Here is a 16,652-nt window from a genome sequence, read left to right as displayed (position 1 = left end):
TGGCATGTATAAACATTGGAAAGCAGTTTTATAGTAGGCAAATTTTGTTTGTGTTCACAAATTTAGGAGCAAGTCCAATACATACATTAAAAGATATATGTATTTAAGAATATAATAAATATGTTATAGATAGTAAAAGTAACATCAGAAAAGTAAGTTCATAAGTTTTCATAAATCCATAGTATGATATACATGTCTGCATATGCATGTTTTATTTTTTATGTACATACTAATACACATCTGTGTTATGTTGCAGGGAATTGGAGAGCTGTTTGTAAAAGCAAACCAGGAAAACAACAACAGCAAAGCTCCTAGCACTGACAACAATCTCTTCTTCAGTAATTTTCCCCTTCATGCCTCTCCTGTTCTTCAGGATATAAATTTCAAGATTGAGAAGGGACAGTTATTAGCTGTTTCTGGATCTACTGGAGCAGGCAAGGTATTTCTGTTTCTGTTGTTTCAACAAAAGTCCTAACAATTTTAAGGAATAACATTGTGTTGTTATCTATATTGTTACCTGTATTACTGTATTCTTGCTACCCTGTGCTCACTGTAAAAATGACGGCTGCAGGAAAAAGTATGAATAAACTGTAAGTTTCAGTAAAATGGCCAATAGTTATTTGAAGTGTTACTCTGTGGCCAATATGAGAAGGAGTTTGCTGGATATTTTTTGTACATACAAGGATACAGACTTAATAAGGAAAGAGCAATTTAAAGGAAAAAAAAATATTTTTCTCTAGGAAGTAAAAGGAGATTTACAGTAATAATGCAGACTGCAACCTAAAGTTAATGCTTATGGCAAGAATCTCCCTGCTTTTAAAACAATAAACTGGAGAACATAGCATAAATATCAAGATGGCTTAGTGTGCTAGAAAGCAGACTTTTTTTTTTTTCCCCTGCCTTGCTAACATTTTAAGGAAAAATTTGAACACAAGATGGTTAGTATCCTGACAAGCCTGACACAGATTAGCCAGGTAACTGAGATGCATTCCCTGGACATGTGGCATACCTGGTCACTTGTGCTCTGGTTCCTACAGTGCCTCACTCAGACAGGCTCCCTGAGTCCCATGTGAAAGCCTGGAGACGTGCTGCTGAAACTGGTGGTTTTCTGAGAAAAGTTGTGGTTTAAATTAATCATCATTTTAGAACCCCAAATATTATCAATACATTTAGTTTGCAGATAACACGTCTGATTAACCTTAATATAAAATGAGTTGAACTGTGATACTCTTATTCACTTTGAACAGCAAGTAATTAGATGAGTCTTTCGTCTTCACTGGCTTTTCTGAGGAGATGTGAAAGTCAAACCAAACATTATTATGCATTTGGCAACTTTTCCCGCTTAACAAATTATTGGTGAACATATTCTGATTCCTTTTACTTGCATGGGGTAAAATCTTTGGTCTGTTGGAGTCAGTGGCAAAGGACCCATCAATTTCAATATGATCAAGGCTTCTATATTATTTTTTATACTTGTAATACAAAAATGTCAACTAGGAAGTGCTGAAGGATGTATATATATCCTTTATTCAGCTACTTAGGAAATTGAGGAAAATTCAGATTACACTGAGCAGTTTATGTGAGTATATACACACAAAAAAAATTTGCACTTTTCGAGGCAGTAAAGATAAAAGGCTTATAATATTATCTGAAAGATTTACAAAAAATAAGGTTTACACCCCTGCCCCCCCAAAAAAAGAATTTCTCCTTCCCTTAAGCCCTCTTAATTTAAGGTTTCCTTCGTGTTGCTTGAGGCTGTGTATTGGTTTTGTGTGGCAAGGTTACTGTATATTCAGGAATTGTGAGGCCTATGAAACAGACTGCACACTTTTTTTATCTATAACAGGTATGAAACCTGACATAAGCTCTTTTAATACTGCTTCAATATTAGATAGGGTTGGGTTTGCGTTTTTTTTCCCCATTTGTGTTATATGGCACACGATACAGCAGTTTAACATCCAGTGTGCAAACCATGGCTGTCCTTTGCAAGATCAGAAACTTCTTGCTTGGCATTTTGGAAAAGTCAGATTCTGCTATAATGGAAAGAATCTCGTGAGACTGCCCCTGCATATTGTAAAACTTGTCAAAGGATCTTTGGGCTTGACAGCATGAAACTGTGACTTGACAGATTTTTAGATCTTTGACTGTTACGTCCCAGCTTTGTTGACTGTTTATTACACCACTGGAATGGCTTTGTAACTTATTTTTCCTTGTATTTCTCAATTCTATTCTTTGATCTAGTAGCCAGTGATGTGTGACAAGGTTACTGCAAGCTACTGATTAACTTTGAAATTATAACATGTCAGTACTGAAATTGCAATCAATTCTTTTATGAAGGGAAGTAGTAAATATACTTAGGTCATGTATTCACGTAAATGAGTTAACAGTTACAGAAGAAAATTCAGATCACACTGAGTAGCTTCTGAGTAATTGTATATACATACACAAAGAAGTTGTATTTTTCAAGGCAGTACAGATAAAAGGCTTATGTATACTAGCAAAATCGTAAACATGAATTGTGTTGTACAAAGAAGAAACAAAATAGTCACTGATAATGTTAAAAATCAAATAACATACTCCATAAGTACTAATACCTTATGTCTGTATGTGTCTCACAGATGCTCATGTTTTTACCTTGTGAAATTACTGGAAGTTTAATTAAAAATACATACTTTTGCAGCAGCATGCCTTTTTTACAAGTTATCTTACACAATTTTATCATTCATTGAATAAAGTTTCTCTCATTTCAGAGGCCTTTCAGAACCATACATATCATGAAAATATCCACTAATTGCAGCTGGCACTAGATCGGTACTTAAAGGGACACTCTTTACAAGACAAATGTACCATTTAAGTGACTTAGCAGGGTGACTCTCACTTTGTTTAGCATTTCTTATGGTTGTACAGGTCTCTGATATATTAACCAGGTGTTAATGATTTTTCAGACTTCTCTTCTGATGTTGATAATGGGAGAATTGGAGCCTTCGCAGGGTAAAATTAAACACAGTGGAAGGATATCCTTTTCACCTCAAGTCTCCTGGATCATGCCTGGAACAATAAAAGAAAACATAATTTTTGGTGTATCCTATGATGAATACCGATACAAGAGTGTCATCAAAGCCTGCCAACTAGAAGAGGTCAGTCATCTAGGACTCTTAAGACCTGTAACCCAACCCAAGTGAAAAACCCCAAAGAAAAAGTCAGGGAGTGGAGCTTTTAGTAAGCAAGACATTTCTGAGATTTAAGGAACTCAGTCTGGCATCCCAGTTTTGTGGAATTGCAAGTCAGCCTGTTGCCAGTTCCTTGGGAGATAAACTGAGCGTGCTAGTTCTGGTAGTTTACACAACAGGAACTAAATGAGCTGGCTCGGATATTATAAGGTGTCTGCCTTCTCAGTCTTTGCTAGTTAAAAACCTGGGTAAACACGTTAATGTTAAAGAAATGATGTAAAAAGTATTGTTCCTACAAAATTTTTTTCATGTTTCTTCCCCATAAAGAAGCTTTTCCTTGCAATCTTGGTAATGAACCTGTTTTCCTCCTTTCTTTTGCACTTCAAAAATGGCTCCAGGGATAATTAGAACCCTGTGCCAGAAAGCTGAATTATTTAGAGGAGAATCTTGACTGAAGTTGGGTTTTCCTGTGTGCATGTTGAAAATTCTCACACTGGAAATTATTGCAGGATCAATCCTTATGTGACATGTAGCCCACAATTAGTACAATGATGTGGAAATGTGCTTGTGTGTGTTTGGTGTTGCCAGAGGGTAGTGTAGGAAAAGATATCTTTTCACATTACAAGATACAAAAGGAGACAACATTTTAGACCCTTCCGCCCTTATTGCTATGCCTTAAGATCAGGCATTTTGTCTGTAACATGTAGGTGAAAACAATAAATATTTAACTGTGCTGTGTAGGATCTGTCTTTAGGCCACACAGTGAAACACTTTCCTTTGGTGCCAGTCAAGCAAGAAAACAATAGCCAGTCTGTTTAAAAATAAGATGAGGTTACAGCGCTTTATCTCGGAGCAGGGTATAGTTAAGCAATAAAGTAATCTTTTCGTATATGTTTATGGCCATTTCAGCTTCTGTTTGGATTGTGGTTTGATGGAAGTCTTTGAAAGCTTCTGAAGACAGAATTAACCACTTCTGTGTCAGGCTTTCTGAAGAGAGTAGTCCTTAACCCCAGCCGTAAAAGTTGTAGTTAATGCCAAAGGTCCAAGAAACAACTGGCTTCAGCAGTTCAAAACTGTCCTTGCCCAAAGAGGCTTCTCAGCCCGGGCCCTTCCTAGAGCAGAAGGTGGTTAATGATGGCTGACTGTCTCGGTGCCGGTGGGACGGCTTGGTGTCTTGGTGTTGTTGGGACAGCTCACTGTCTTGGCGTCGGTGGGATGTCTCAGTGTTTTGGTGTTGGTCGGACAGCTTGGTGTCTTGGTAGGCTGCAGCTCCTTTGTTCTCCAAACAGGCTCAATCAAGCCAGCTTTGATCTGTGTTGGTACAGCTCTGTGTGGAATGATATGCTTCACCTCCTAGCAGGGCTAATTATTTGAGATCAAGTTTGATACTTATAAGGATATTTTCTTCTGGACTGAAGCTGAATAAATTGGCCTGGCCTGAAGAGAAGGCAGAATGGTCTGCAAGGAAGCCAAATGCATTACCTTATTGCTATTATGCTTTGTAGGGTCTTTAGCTTTTACATCTTAGTTGCTAAACAGGACTGTATGGCAGACTGAAGAATGGATTTCAAATATTAATTCCCTGTTTACTCCCCAGTGTGACCTTTTAGGGGTTTATTACAAGGGTTAGTGCTTTGTTGGACTGGGTTTGTGTGTGTTCTCATTCTTCAGAAAGGAGAGGTACCAGAGGGTTTTTGCCTAAGAAAGTTCACTTTGTTGCCCCCTTCTCTGCAACTCTGCTATGTAGTTACATAGTCCACCTGAATGTAGGCCTGTTGCCGAGTCTAGTTCTTCTATGGGCTTTTCAAGGTGAACCAAGTATTGGTGATAAAAGAGAGTTTTATTTCCTTATTGCACATATGCTGGAACTCAGTTAACATACAGCTCTTAACAGGGGCTAAGTGAGATTTACTTCCAAGCTCCATGCTCACAAAAACTTTTTTGGGAATACAAAGCCATCTTCTTTGACCCAGTGGGCAAATAGATGTGTTACTACTGCAAAAAGTAACATACCTGCAAAATGCCCACCATCACCCTATAGAGGAAGCATACTGAAGATCAAGTCCAATTTCTAAATCTGATGACTTGTTCCCTTTGTCTTCATTAGTGCCAATAAAGTACTACAGGTTACTCTATGTGGGTCACATCATACCATCTACATAGGTTTGGGCCTTCGTGACACACAGTGAGTAGCCTGTTCTTGTCTGTCAGCAGAACGGGACACTGAAGCTGGGTGACTTCATACAAGTGCTCTGTACTTTGTTTTAGGTCTATGGAGATATTAAAGTGAAATTAAGCAAGTGTAACTTCAATAATTCGGGGTGCATGAGAATTTTCAGAAGAGTCAGCACTACATTTTTGTGCCTTTTTGGATTGGTACAGTTGGATCAGTGTAGTTGATTTGCTAAGGACTTATCATTTACAGCCTCTTTAGAGTTGCTAGGTACTTGAGGTAAATTTATCTCAGAGTAATTATGAAAGATGGAAAGTGCACAGAGCTTTCTATATTTTTAGGTGTCCAAGAATAACATTGTCATTGTATAGGAAATCAGAACTTTATTTAGAGGTTAGAAAGTGTTATGTGTTAGATTTTTATTCTGTAAAGCCCTAAAGAATGGCAAATCTGGTTATATTAACCATTACCTTAAAAATGGGTGTTCTTTGGTAGGTTTTTCTTGAATGGAGGAAGGATTGTTGATGTTTTTCTAAAAGATATTTTTGCAGCTTTACGTTTTGTTCTATTTATGTATGGAAGCATCAAAAGGAAGGTTAAAAAGATGGTTTCTTTAATGAATTTTGAATATTCACAATTAACATTACTGGAAAGCAATGAAACTATGAGCAACAAAAGGATTTTATTTTATTTCTTTTCTTTCTTTTATGAGCTCACATAAGTTTATAGCAATTTAGAACACTAAAATGGGACATTTTTTAGTCCAAAGAGTTCAGGTAGCTACATGTTGTACTTCCTTGACCTGTATACTCAGCTTAAGAGATTTCTGCCTTCAGCTTCTTATTCTTGTTGCTTTGCTGCAATTCACCTACCCTCCGGTTGTGTCAGTACACCTGTTAATGATGTTGTACTGTGAAACAGAAGATGAAGATTAAAAAGAAAATTAATCTGATATATTGGAGAACTGCATCCCTCAATAAATATTATGCCAGTGTTGTTTGACAAAGTGCATTTGTGTAGTGCACAGTACATTAGGATCTCAGTCTGTGCCTGGATTTACAGGCTCAGTTAGTGTTTACACATCTCTCAAGTATCCTTTTTTCTCATGCATAACATAACTTGTCTCACCCAACACCCATCACATAGGTGCATGACTGATGAATGATTAGATGCAGTGAATCATGTCACTGTCTTGTGAGTCTGCGTACGGGAAGATTGTGGTTTAATGGTGCTCATTTGAGTGTAGTTCCACTTGATAACACGTGGCAGCAGGATAGTGTCATAGGTTTCATGGCCCTTGGTCCTCAGAGCTCTGCTCTGTAGCTTTCTCTGGCACATGGGGATGCCAAGAGCAAGGGACACCTCAGTGCAACCCTGTATGAGTGTATGAGATCCGAGTTGTTGAAACAATCCACAGTGAAAGACAGTTGTGTGTGAAAGGCTCAGTGAGCAAAGTTTATCAGGTCTAAGTGCTACTGCTTGGCATAATTTCAGGATGTTGCTGCGTATATATATAACACTGAAGAAGCATGAGAAAGGTTCTCAAATGCATCTCTCTGTGCATCAGTAAAAGCACTCCTAAGGTACTTTTTAAACTTCTGTTTGTACAGCTTATATGTGTGTTTTTATGGTAGTGTAGCCTGCTTTATATGTGTAAAATGATTCAGAACTTGATTATAATTACATTTCTTGATTATATTTTTCCTTTGAGGGTAAGTAGGGCATCAAGGGAGGTAAAATCATATTTTACAATGTTGTTCTAATTATTGCAGTTTGGAAATGGGCAGAGGTAAAGAGAAGAGCAGTGGAAGGTGACAGAACAAAAGAAAGACTGCTTTGGAGTTGAGATAAAGGGACTGTAATTCAGAGCTACCTTAGCGTTCTTGATATCCTATAGAAACAGCCTTACTGGCAAGAATTATTTCTGAAAGCCCAGCACAAACTAAATAGTGCTGCAGTGAGATGTAAGTGGTGTGTAGACATTGCCTTTATTCTTGTGTGATGCTGAACTCAAGGGAATACTGATACATTTAGATTACATAATACATTCTGTGAGACATCACAGTAAAAAAAGTTTTAAAAAAAGGCATAGGAGAAGAGCTGCTTGTTCCTTCTCCACTGCTTTCTTCCTCTTTTTTTCCTTTCCTTGAGAAATAGCAAGCAAGCAGGGTGAGCACCTAATTTAACACGTCTTCTAAAATGATGGTCCCAGTTTGCAAATATGGAACTGAAGGCTTTCAACTTCTAGATCAAACCATTCCAGCACAGATCAGTGGTCCTTACCATTTGTCTTTTATTCAGAAGCTTTTTTGAAATAAATTGTTTGAATGGGTTTAATTTTGAGTGTGCAGGTATTATCACAAAACTATTACCTTTAAAATCTTATATTGGCATGCTATGATAGAGAGAAGCCAAGATGTAATTGGTATGGATTCTGAACTCATTTCCTAAAGACAGTCCCCATAGGCAAGTCTAAAGGTAGTTGAAAAGTAAGGTAAGATTAATTGGTGCTGCCTCAGCTTATGCTACTTTTTTTTTTTTTTGACGAGGTGTGTTACCCTTTTTATCAAGTACTTTTCATCACATTCATTATAAAAATCAATTAGCAAGAGAAGGTGAACTTTTGCCTAGCACTTCAAATTAAGGACAAAGTATGAACAAATTTAACACTGAGAAACCATCCTGCATAATTCATTGATTTTTATTCTCATTGCTCAATAGCAAAAGCCACTGGGAGATGTGACCTGGATGAGTTTATATGTCTATGGAACTTGCTACTAAATTTGAAGTAATTCCACAAATGTGACTTCCCCAGAGACTGAAGGGTTGTGTTAATGTCATGGCAGGGATAACATGAGTATAAATGGGAATTTGTAGGAGTAGCCAATTGGGTTTGCAAAATCCTTATTACTGATGTAATGAAAAATGGGGAAGGAACGTGGCTTGATTTCCAGATTTTTAGGTTGAAAAATCAGTATTAATAGCCTACTATACACAGGGTGTGAGATTTTTGTTTGGTTTTAGCACTTGCTAAATTAAAAAGGTAAAAACCTTCGGACAGTTGAAACAGGAATCTTTGTGTCTAAATGCTGTTAACATTGAACAAAACCATCCTAAGAGAATGCAATCCTCCAGTCAAGACTGCAGAAGCAGGCCTGTTATAGTTATTCTTGTTAAAAAATTAACAAGCATTGTATCCCGTTTGAAGGGGTGCAGTAGTTCATTAGTTTTGAAAACATGCTTCCATTACTTCCGTTTTTACCTTTTTGCAATGTAAGATAGATATTTTTCCACCTAGTTAGTTCATTTGATCCTTCAATAGTTACCTAAGAGGCCATAAACACATAATGGCAAACTACCTTTAAGAGATTACCACTCTTAAAGTAAACAAATGTTCTGATTTGAGAGCCACCAGCTGCTCATGAATATAATGTTTAACGTGGCATGCAAATAGAGCAAGTATTTCCATGCAAAATCAAATCATATAATAGTACTAAAGAAATCTGTGGCCAGATCCTGTGGGGTTTTGAGCTGGTTTTACAGGGAGTGTAGGAGATTCATTTTCATCTAAGAATTTAGATTATAGAGAGAATAACTAGAGAAAGAGACAGTCAATATGCCAAGCCCTGCTTTGTGTTCCTGTATGTTTGACATCTCCTTGCAAAGGATGGCATCCATCCCTGGGTGACAAGTTCACTGCAATATCAAGGATGCCCTGAAACAGAACCACATATCCTTGCATCCCACTGTACTGCTCCAGTCCCTTTTATCTGTGCTGGTTTGGGGTTTATTTGGTTTTGGTTGGTTGGTTGGTTGGCAGATAACTAAATCAGTAGGAATTGAGAGGTTATTATGTCAGTGAGTGAAATACTTTGTGCCCTGATTTTGTGCCTGTTTTTCATGAGGGATATTGGCAGATAACAAAGCTTGTGGAAGAGAGGAACAATAAGGGTTCAAGTCTGGAACTGAGTGCTTTGTAGTACGTAATTCTCTACAAGAGGATATTAAGAGGTAGCTTGGTTACCTAATCAGGTAGATGTCTACAGTGTAAACTACATGAGAGCAAGTTACTTAGCCTGTGTTTGTAGCTGGGGAGAGCAACAGGCATGTCAGGGTGAAGTTCATCTCATCCTAATGTAAACAGCTAAAATAGCATAAATGCCTCTTTCAGGCAGAAAGTCCACATAATATGTCAAATCTTCCACTACAACCATTGCATCTCAGACACGTGGGCCCAAAAGCTGACTACCTTTATACTTTTTCCACCTTGTACTGGTATGATGCACTGGCATGATGCACTGGCACGAGCAGACTCCTCTAACTGCAGTTGTTGTCTGTGGCTCAAAATAACGGGCAGGTCAGCTGTGAAGCTGCTGACACAGTGAGTTCCCTAGGGGGACTAGAAGTAAATAGGCTAGCACAGTTTCTTTATAGCAGGGGAGCATCTCGATTAGAGAAAAAAATACTCAAACTCCCAAATGTACTAACTTCAAGAAATTTATCAACGATCAAGTAAATATGTTTAACAGACCCCCCCTACACTGTTTTGTGTTGATATCATTTAGTTAAAAACCTGTTTCAGTCAAGACAACTCTCCCCAACCCCTTTCCCTCTCTTAGGTACAGAGCTCTGGACTGATTACCTTGGATGTTGTCCTATCTTATGTGTCACTTCTAGAATCATATTTAATTCCCTTACCCTGCATTTAACCTACCCACATGCAACATACCGACTACGTCGTGTTTCAAAAATCTGTGTTTCACCATAGAGAAAGCAAGTTTTGCCAGCATTCGTGTGAGTTTTGAGTGAGCCTGACACTCTGCTTAAGGTCACAAACTCTTGTGAAAACAATGTTTCTACTTTTGGATCATGAATCCTTCATAAATGGTTCAGCTGAAATCTAACAAAAGCCTTGGCTTCGGGAATCATAGGCAGAGAGAGAAGAGTTACCTAAATAAAATTTTAAAAAGTAATTTCTGATTTGAAATACTTTAAAGAGATCTGGTTTTCTGACTTCTCGCCCAGGAAAACGAGGACTTGAGTATGTTCAAGCTGGTTACCCACAAGCTAAGATATAAAAAATTACTGAAAATTCTTCATCTTTTAAAAATTAACAGAAATGTTCACTAGTGGGTACGAGTCTGAAACACAAGACTTGATTTCAGAACTTTAAAACTTCAAATTCTGCAGTTTAGTTCATATCTATCTTACTTCCAAGATAATTTATTTTCTGAAAATCAGGACAAATTGAAAGTTATACTTTCTGCAGAATGACATTTCAAATTCCTTATCTAAAGATTTTTAGTAATCACTGAATTAAAATCTGGAGGTTTGTTTCAGTTCCATTTCTACCTTGTTGGTATATTAGAGTTGACTATGATTGCTTGGAAGTACAGAAATTGTCATGTTAGTGAGAAAGCAGGTAACAGTAAATTTTCCTCTTTTAACTAAAGAGAAAAATTATCAAATAGGGTGGAACAGTATTGCAGCTCCTGCTTGAAGCCCTTGCTGCTGCTTCTGCTTAACTTTTATGCTGCTTTACTTGGCATTTTATATGATAAAGGCTTCAGTATTTTTCTTCTGATTTATTGCAAATAGTCCATATTACAGAAAGAGAATTGCAAAGTATATTCAGAGGCAGCTTCTCTAAAACACAGAGAAAGAAGGCAGCGAAAAAGGGAGGACTTTGGTAGATGAGAAGGAGGTAGCGATGTGAATGGGGGGATTTTCTGGGAACTGTGAAAATAAACATGGGGAATGTTAATGGCAGTGAAGAAAAGGAAGGGGATAGAGATGGTAAAGAAACTGGGACTGTAGAAAAAACAGAAGTGAAATAGAGGAAAGGGTTAGTGAAGATGAAATGGAGACAGTCAAGACTGCTCCTGTGTTCCATCAGTTTCATGACTGTTTTATCTTTTTGGAGGGAAGGCAGAAGAGGGAAGATCGAAAGCCTCATCATTAAGGACATATTTAAGGAGGAAAGAGGGGCCCCATAAATAAAATACATATATTCTATTGTTAGAGTAGTTTGAGTAGGCTTGGATATATAAAGCAACTATATACTGAAAGGTATGGATCTTAGAAACTGTTTCTGTCACGCTTCATTATCTTAATTGTTGCTAATGATTTATCAAATTATTTTGGTAACAATCTCTACAGAAAAGGCTTGGGAGTGTGAAGTCTATTCTGAGGTTTCCTTTTTTTATAGCAAGACCATGCTTTCTATTCACCCTGAAAAGAGATACTACCTTAAACTATCTCGGCTATATTCTTCCATACTAAGCCCAAAGGTATTATGAGGGTCATCCCTTTGGTGCTGAGGTAGATGAGTATGACATTTACACTGTTAAAAATGCAAACAGATATTAGAAGGGATGCCTTCTCCTTGGGTGTGCAACTTGAGTTTTGTTAGCTGCTGATATTAGAAGCACCCAAGAAAGTAATTAATATCTTTGGGAACTGTGGTGGTTTCTTCTCTGAATAGCTACCAATAGGTTTCTCAATTTAAGCATTTAGAAATAGATATGTTAAAGAAAATTCAGTAGCTACTTCATTAATATGCTGGGGTTTGTGCCGTTCAGCAGCATTACATTAGGTTTGTCCCTGGCTTGATTTCACTTCCTGCATAAAATGACAGCAAGGATGTATTTGGACCAGCCCTATGTACTTTTTTACAATAGGTAATGCATGTTCCAACAAATAGCATTGTGTGTCTATTGGACTTCATCACTCTGTTTACGCCTTTGAAAGAAATTACTAGACATTTCTTAATTATTATAATTACAGACTGAAAAGTTCTTTGTGTGTTCCATGCCATATATTATCCTGAGGTGAAGGGTAGAAGAGAGCAGAAGGGGAACTCATTAAAAGTCTGATTAAAATTCCATGTTGACACACCTGCAAAGAAACATGTCTGATGAAATCCCACCACCATTTAAAACAATGGGAACCCTGGAAATAATTTCAGTAGGGCTAGGATTTTACCGTGCTTGCAGGGGAAGACACACTGGTCCCAGTTCTTCGCCTGGGCTTTTTTCGAAGAAGTAGAATCAGGAAACAGCAACGGCACCAGCACCATTACAGGCAGCAGTACTGGTAGAAATGGGAAACAGTTGAAATCAGCTTAGATATCTAGATACTTAACCATGCAAACCCCCATGTTCAGGTGAAGACACTGGGTAAATGTCAAAGTTACAGATGAATAACATGAGTCCCACATGCATAGTGAAACCACAAGTGATCAGAGCAGGTCATCTCAAATAAATGCCAGAAAAGCTTTTATGCCAGAATTTCACATGTTCGCTCTAAATACTTCATGACCTATAGGAAGATGGTTTTGTTCAGAAAATCTTCCTTTAAAAATGTTGCTGGCACTGTTTTTCACATCTCTTTTTCAGCAGATAACTGAGCTGTTATCTTAGTACCAGGGATTGGCTTGTGTGGCTCTTCTTTAACAAGAGGGAAATAACTAGTTAACATGAGAAGAATTTAAAAATCACCTGCAATAGATTTTCCATACATAAGAGCATCTTGATTTTAAGGTCAGAATCCTCTAAGTCAGGAAGTAAACGCTATTATCAAATTAAAGAGTTGGGAGAATCTCCCATTTCCTGACAGACCAGGCAGTCAATTTCTAGTCCTTGTGTGGCTGAAGCTTTCATCTGTCACTGATCCAGGGCTGAACAGCATTGTTCACTCTGTTCCTGAGGTCAGGGCAATTTACAGGGGAGGAAGAAGGAAACATTTCTCTGGAGGGATTTTTATTTATTTATTTATTCTGCAAAACCTCAGAAGCTTGGAATGCCAAAAGGCTGCCCAACAGAGAGTGATTAACCATCAACATCACAGCAGGGGTGATCAAAACTGTATTATATCTGACTTTGTATGAAATGCGAACTTCTGGAGAGCAGCTCTACTTAGAATCCCGGGTCGTATTGCCCTGGAAGTGCTTCACCTGTCTTCCAGTCTTTTTCCCAGAAGCCACAGGATTTCTGTGGGTGCTGCAGAGTGCACGCAGGCAGCTGAGTTCCTGTGTGCCCCTCGGCTGCCTGCGGGAAGAGAGACCCCAAAACAGACTACCTCTTCCAGAGCACTGCCTGCAGCCTGCTCCCAGAAGCTCACTTTCTGAGGGGTTTTGCATGCCCTCGCCGCCCCCCCCCCAGAAGTTGCACTAAAAGGAAAATCTTGGTAAAGCATGAGAACACTGGAGCTGATTTTGCGTGGTATCAGATGCCTCGGTCAGCTCCCTTGGCTGTGGGGGATCCCTGCCTTGGGAGAGGGAGGGCATGCAGAGGCAGTGAGGATGGCAGTCCGGTGCTGCCGAGCAGGTAGCGCAGGCACTGGGAGCTCCTGGGACACTCGGGCTTCTAGCTGAGCACATGGCAAACTGTCCTGGAGTCGTACCCACTGGAGACCTAGGCTCCCTGGGGCACAGGGAGGTCATCCAGCCCATTTTTCTGGGAGAAGTCCCCTGAAACTACTACCACCACCACAGTGATGGTGGTGTCACTGTATTGGCTTAAGGATGTAGGACAGGTAAGGCTTGAAGGCAGAATTAATATTTTTTCTGTTAGAGCAACTGTAAAAGTAGAAAAACTAGACAGCCTTCAGGCACACAAGCCATTCTCCATGTCTCCACTTCCATGAATTATTGTGGTTTGCATGGATCCTCTCAAGAAAATTTCTGGCCATCTCTGGCAGTGGGGCATGAGGATGTCCTTTTCTCCTTTCTCTGTCTCACATGAGAGTGAAATGGTATTTTCTTTTTTTATCATTGGCTGAAGATTCATTTTTAGCATAGTCATGAGTTGTAAGTAACTTAGAGCCCAAGCAGTGGAACTTCACTGCCAAACCTTTTGCCAACCTTGAGCATTCCTGGCATTCCTGGCTAGGAATTTTTGCAAGCCTTTTTTAATGAACCTGCCTGAAGTTAAATTTCTCTGGGTTTTGAAGAGCTCAGATCCAGAGCTTGCTTCTTGTTCTCTCTAACTTCAGTGGCAAGTGCATTTATCATTGTTACTTGACAGAAAACTTGAATGGTTGATGTCTTGGTTTGATATTGTATGAAGGTACATTCCTTGCTTTTATGGTGGTCTAGCAATTAAGACAAATATTTGTTCTTGAGATCTTGCAGCTTGTGGTTGCTCTCTGTGATAGAATGACATGTTTTCTTTTATCACCATTTCTGATTACATAAACAAATGAAAGAAATAAACCTCTGTGGGGCTTTTTTTTTTTTTTTTTTACAACTTCTGTCTAACCTATCCGTACACTGTTGTACACTATGCTTCCATCCAGTCTGTAGCTTGAGTTTCTTGGGTATGGAAAATACACGTCTGATTCTTAAAAAAAATTTATTAACAGGATATTTCCAAGTTCCCAGACAAAGATTATACAGTGCTGGGTGAAGGTGGAATCATTCTGAGCGGAGGCCAGCGAGCACGAATCTCACTAGCAAGGTGAGTATTTTGCTTTCTACTTAGTGTACTGTTTCATGTATAACAAAAGTATTATGACTAAGCACTTAAATGCATGGGGACCAAGTCCTGCTAAATAAATATCAGGAACATCATTTTACTATCAGAAATCTGCGGTTTGCTATGCAATTGTGTTTGTGGTACACCTGCATATTTATTTATTGAATTTGAAAAGTTTGATGTCAGATGCTTGCTATGGCTTAGCTGAAGATGAATCTTTCCCTTCCTGATGCAAGATGCTGTTTGGAGATTCAGATCTTTAAGTGTAGCTTTCTAAGTACCGAAGAAACCCATACAAATAAGAAATATTCCAGGATGTTTCCCTGCTATGACACTTCTACAAAGCAGTTTATATATTGATTTATGACAAAGTCCCTCTCTGCAGGTAACAAAAATGAAAAAAAATGCCATGTTTCAAAAAATGCTGCTAATAGTTTTGGTCTTTTTCTGTTCTAAAAAGAAAAAGTGGAAAGCAATGGCTAGTCAGTACCTGTGAATAATGGTCTGGCCTTGTCTGTTTGACATTCCAACATTAGTAATTCTGAAGGTCTACAGAACAATAACATAGGTGTTTGTCTTATAAATTAGCTATGTGTTTCAGCAGAATCACTTAGCTATCATCAGAAATCCAGTAATGACAGCTCCAATGTGTAAATGGCCCCATTTATTTCTGTGCCAAGTGTAAATTGTGCTGGTTCCCATGCTCAGAACACTTGATAGAAGTAAAATCACATTACGGTGATCCACACTGGCATGCCATGAAAGATGTACATGTCTGTGAGAGGCTAAAAGATGGGTTCATAAAAATAGAGAGGCTTTCAGTGTGGATCTTTCTAGTGGATTTGTGAGAGGGAAGAGGCATGTGTATGGTTTTGTTTTATGCAGTAAGATAAGAGAGGAGAGGAGGAGCAGGCAAAGCTTTCAGAGCAAAATAACCCCAACCAACAAAACCCACTTAGATTTTCATTTAAAATGCAACATTTACATGAAGTATTGCCCAGATTCTATGAATAATCATGTCTGTCACTTTTCAGATGGTCACAGCTCATTTACTGGAGGGTTGCTGAACTGATATAATATATTTATTGCCAGCTATATAATTAGTATTTTTGAAATAAATAAAAGTCCCAAAGACAGAGGCTGTATCTGCTTTAATTTTATTTGGGCTCCAGCCTAAGCTCAACATATACTGCAAGGTGTGCAGGTGTTGAGGTGCGGGTTGCAGATGAAGCTCTGAGAACGCTAGAGGAGAAATTTAGGATTACAGCCCCAGCTTGTACCCATCTGCACTGGTGATAAACTGGACATTATTTGCTTGGACTGGCTGCATACATGTGTCCGGTGTACTCTGTGCAAAGTCATGTGAAATGAGAATCCCTGCTGGAAGTGCCATCAACCAGCCGTCATGAGAAGCAGATGGAGATTGCCTGAGTCCATCTTTCTTGCAGAGCACTGTCAGTGCCTGCAGCTACAACCGGGGGAAAGAAAGGACCAAGGGGGAAAAACAGTGCATGTGCTGGGTTTGAGCTAGCTCACTGGCCCGGTACACTAAAGCCAGTCATGTATAGCTACTGAGTCCAGCATACAAATTAGAGCAATAATTTGAGTGCTACCATTATTCCAGGAAAAAACCTGCAAACTTTTTGCTGATGAAAGTGCCAAGTATGAACTTTTTGTTGTTGTGCAGCCACTACATCATAATGTATGGTCAGTGAAATCCATCATGACAGAGGATTTTTCAATAAAGTTGCTTGGTTTATTAACATAATATACTATTACGGAGGGCTTTTTCTCCTGGTGATGAAATATTTTCACATTGTTTAACACAATGGT

At 38.6% G+C, this 16,652-nt stretch overlaps 1 protein-coding gene across 1 annotated transcript in view; it reads left to right on the top strand.

Annotated features, from left to right (window-relative positions):
• The window catches only part of CFTR (cystic fibrosis transmembrane conductance regulator (ATP-binding cassette sub-family C, member 7)), an 89,025-nt gene that overhangs the window by 28,467 nt on the left and 43,906 nt on the right, over positions 1-16,652 (top strand). The window contains exons 10-12 of the mRNA XM_010573988.1: positions 257-439; positions 2,946-3,137; positions 14,707-14,801. Of these exons, the coding sequence (XP_010572290.1) occupies positions 257-439; positions 2,946-3,137; positions 14,707-14,801 (470 nt within the window). The remainder of the gene's footprint in view (positions 1-256; positions 440-2,945; positions 3,138-14,706; positions 14,802-16,652) is intronic.

The sequence above is a fragment of the Haliaeetus leucocephalus genome, unplaced genomic scaffold, assembly GCF_000737465.1.
Source record: "Haliaeetus leucocephalus isolate CR32 unplaced genomic scaffold, Haliaeetus_leucocephalus-4.0 Scaffold406, whole genome shotgun sequence".
In the NCBI taxonomy this organism is placed as follows: Eukaryota; Metazoa; Chordata; class Aves; order Accipitriformes; family Accipitridae; genus Haliaeetus; species Haliaeetus leucocephalus.
The sequence above is the reverse complement of the archived record's forward strand: the minus strand, read 5'-3'. Positions and strand labels throughout refer to the sequence as shown.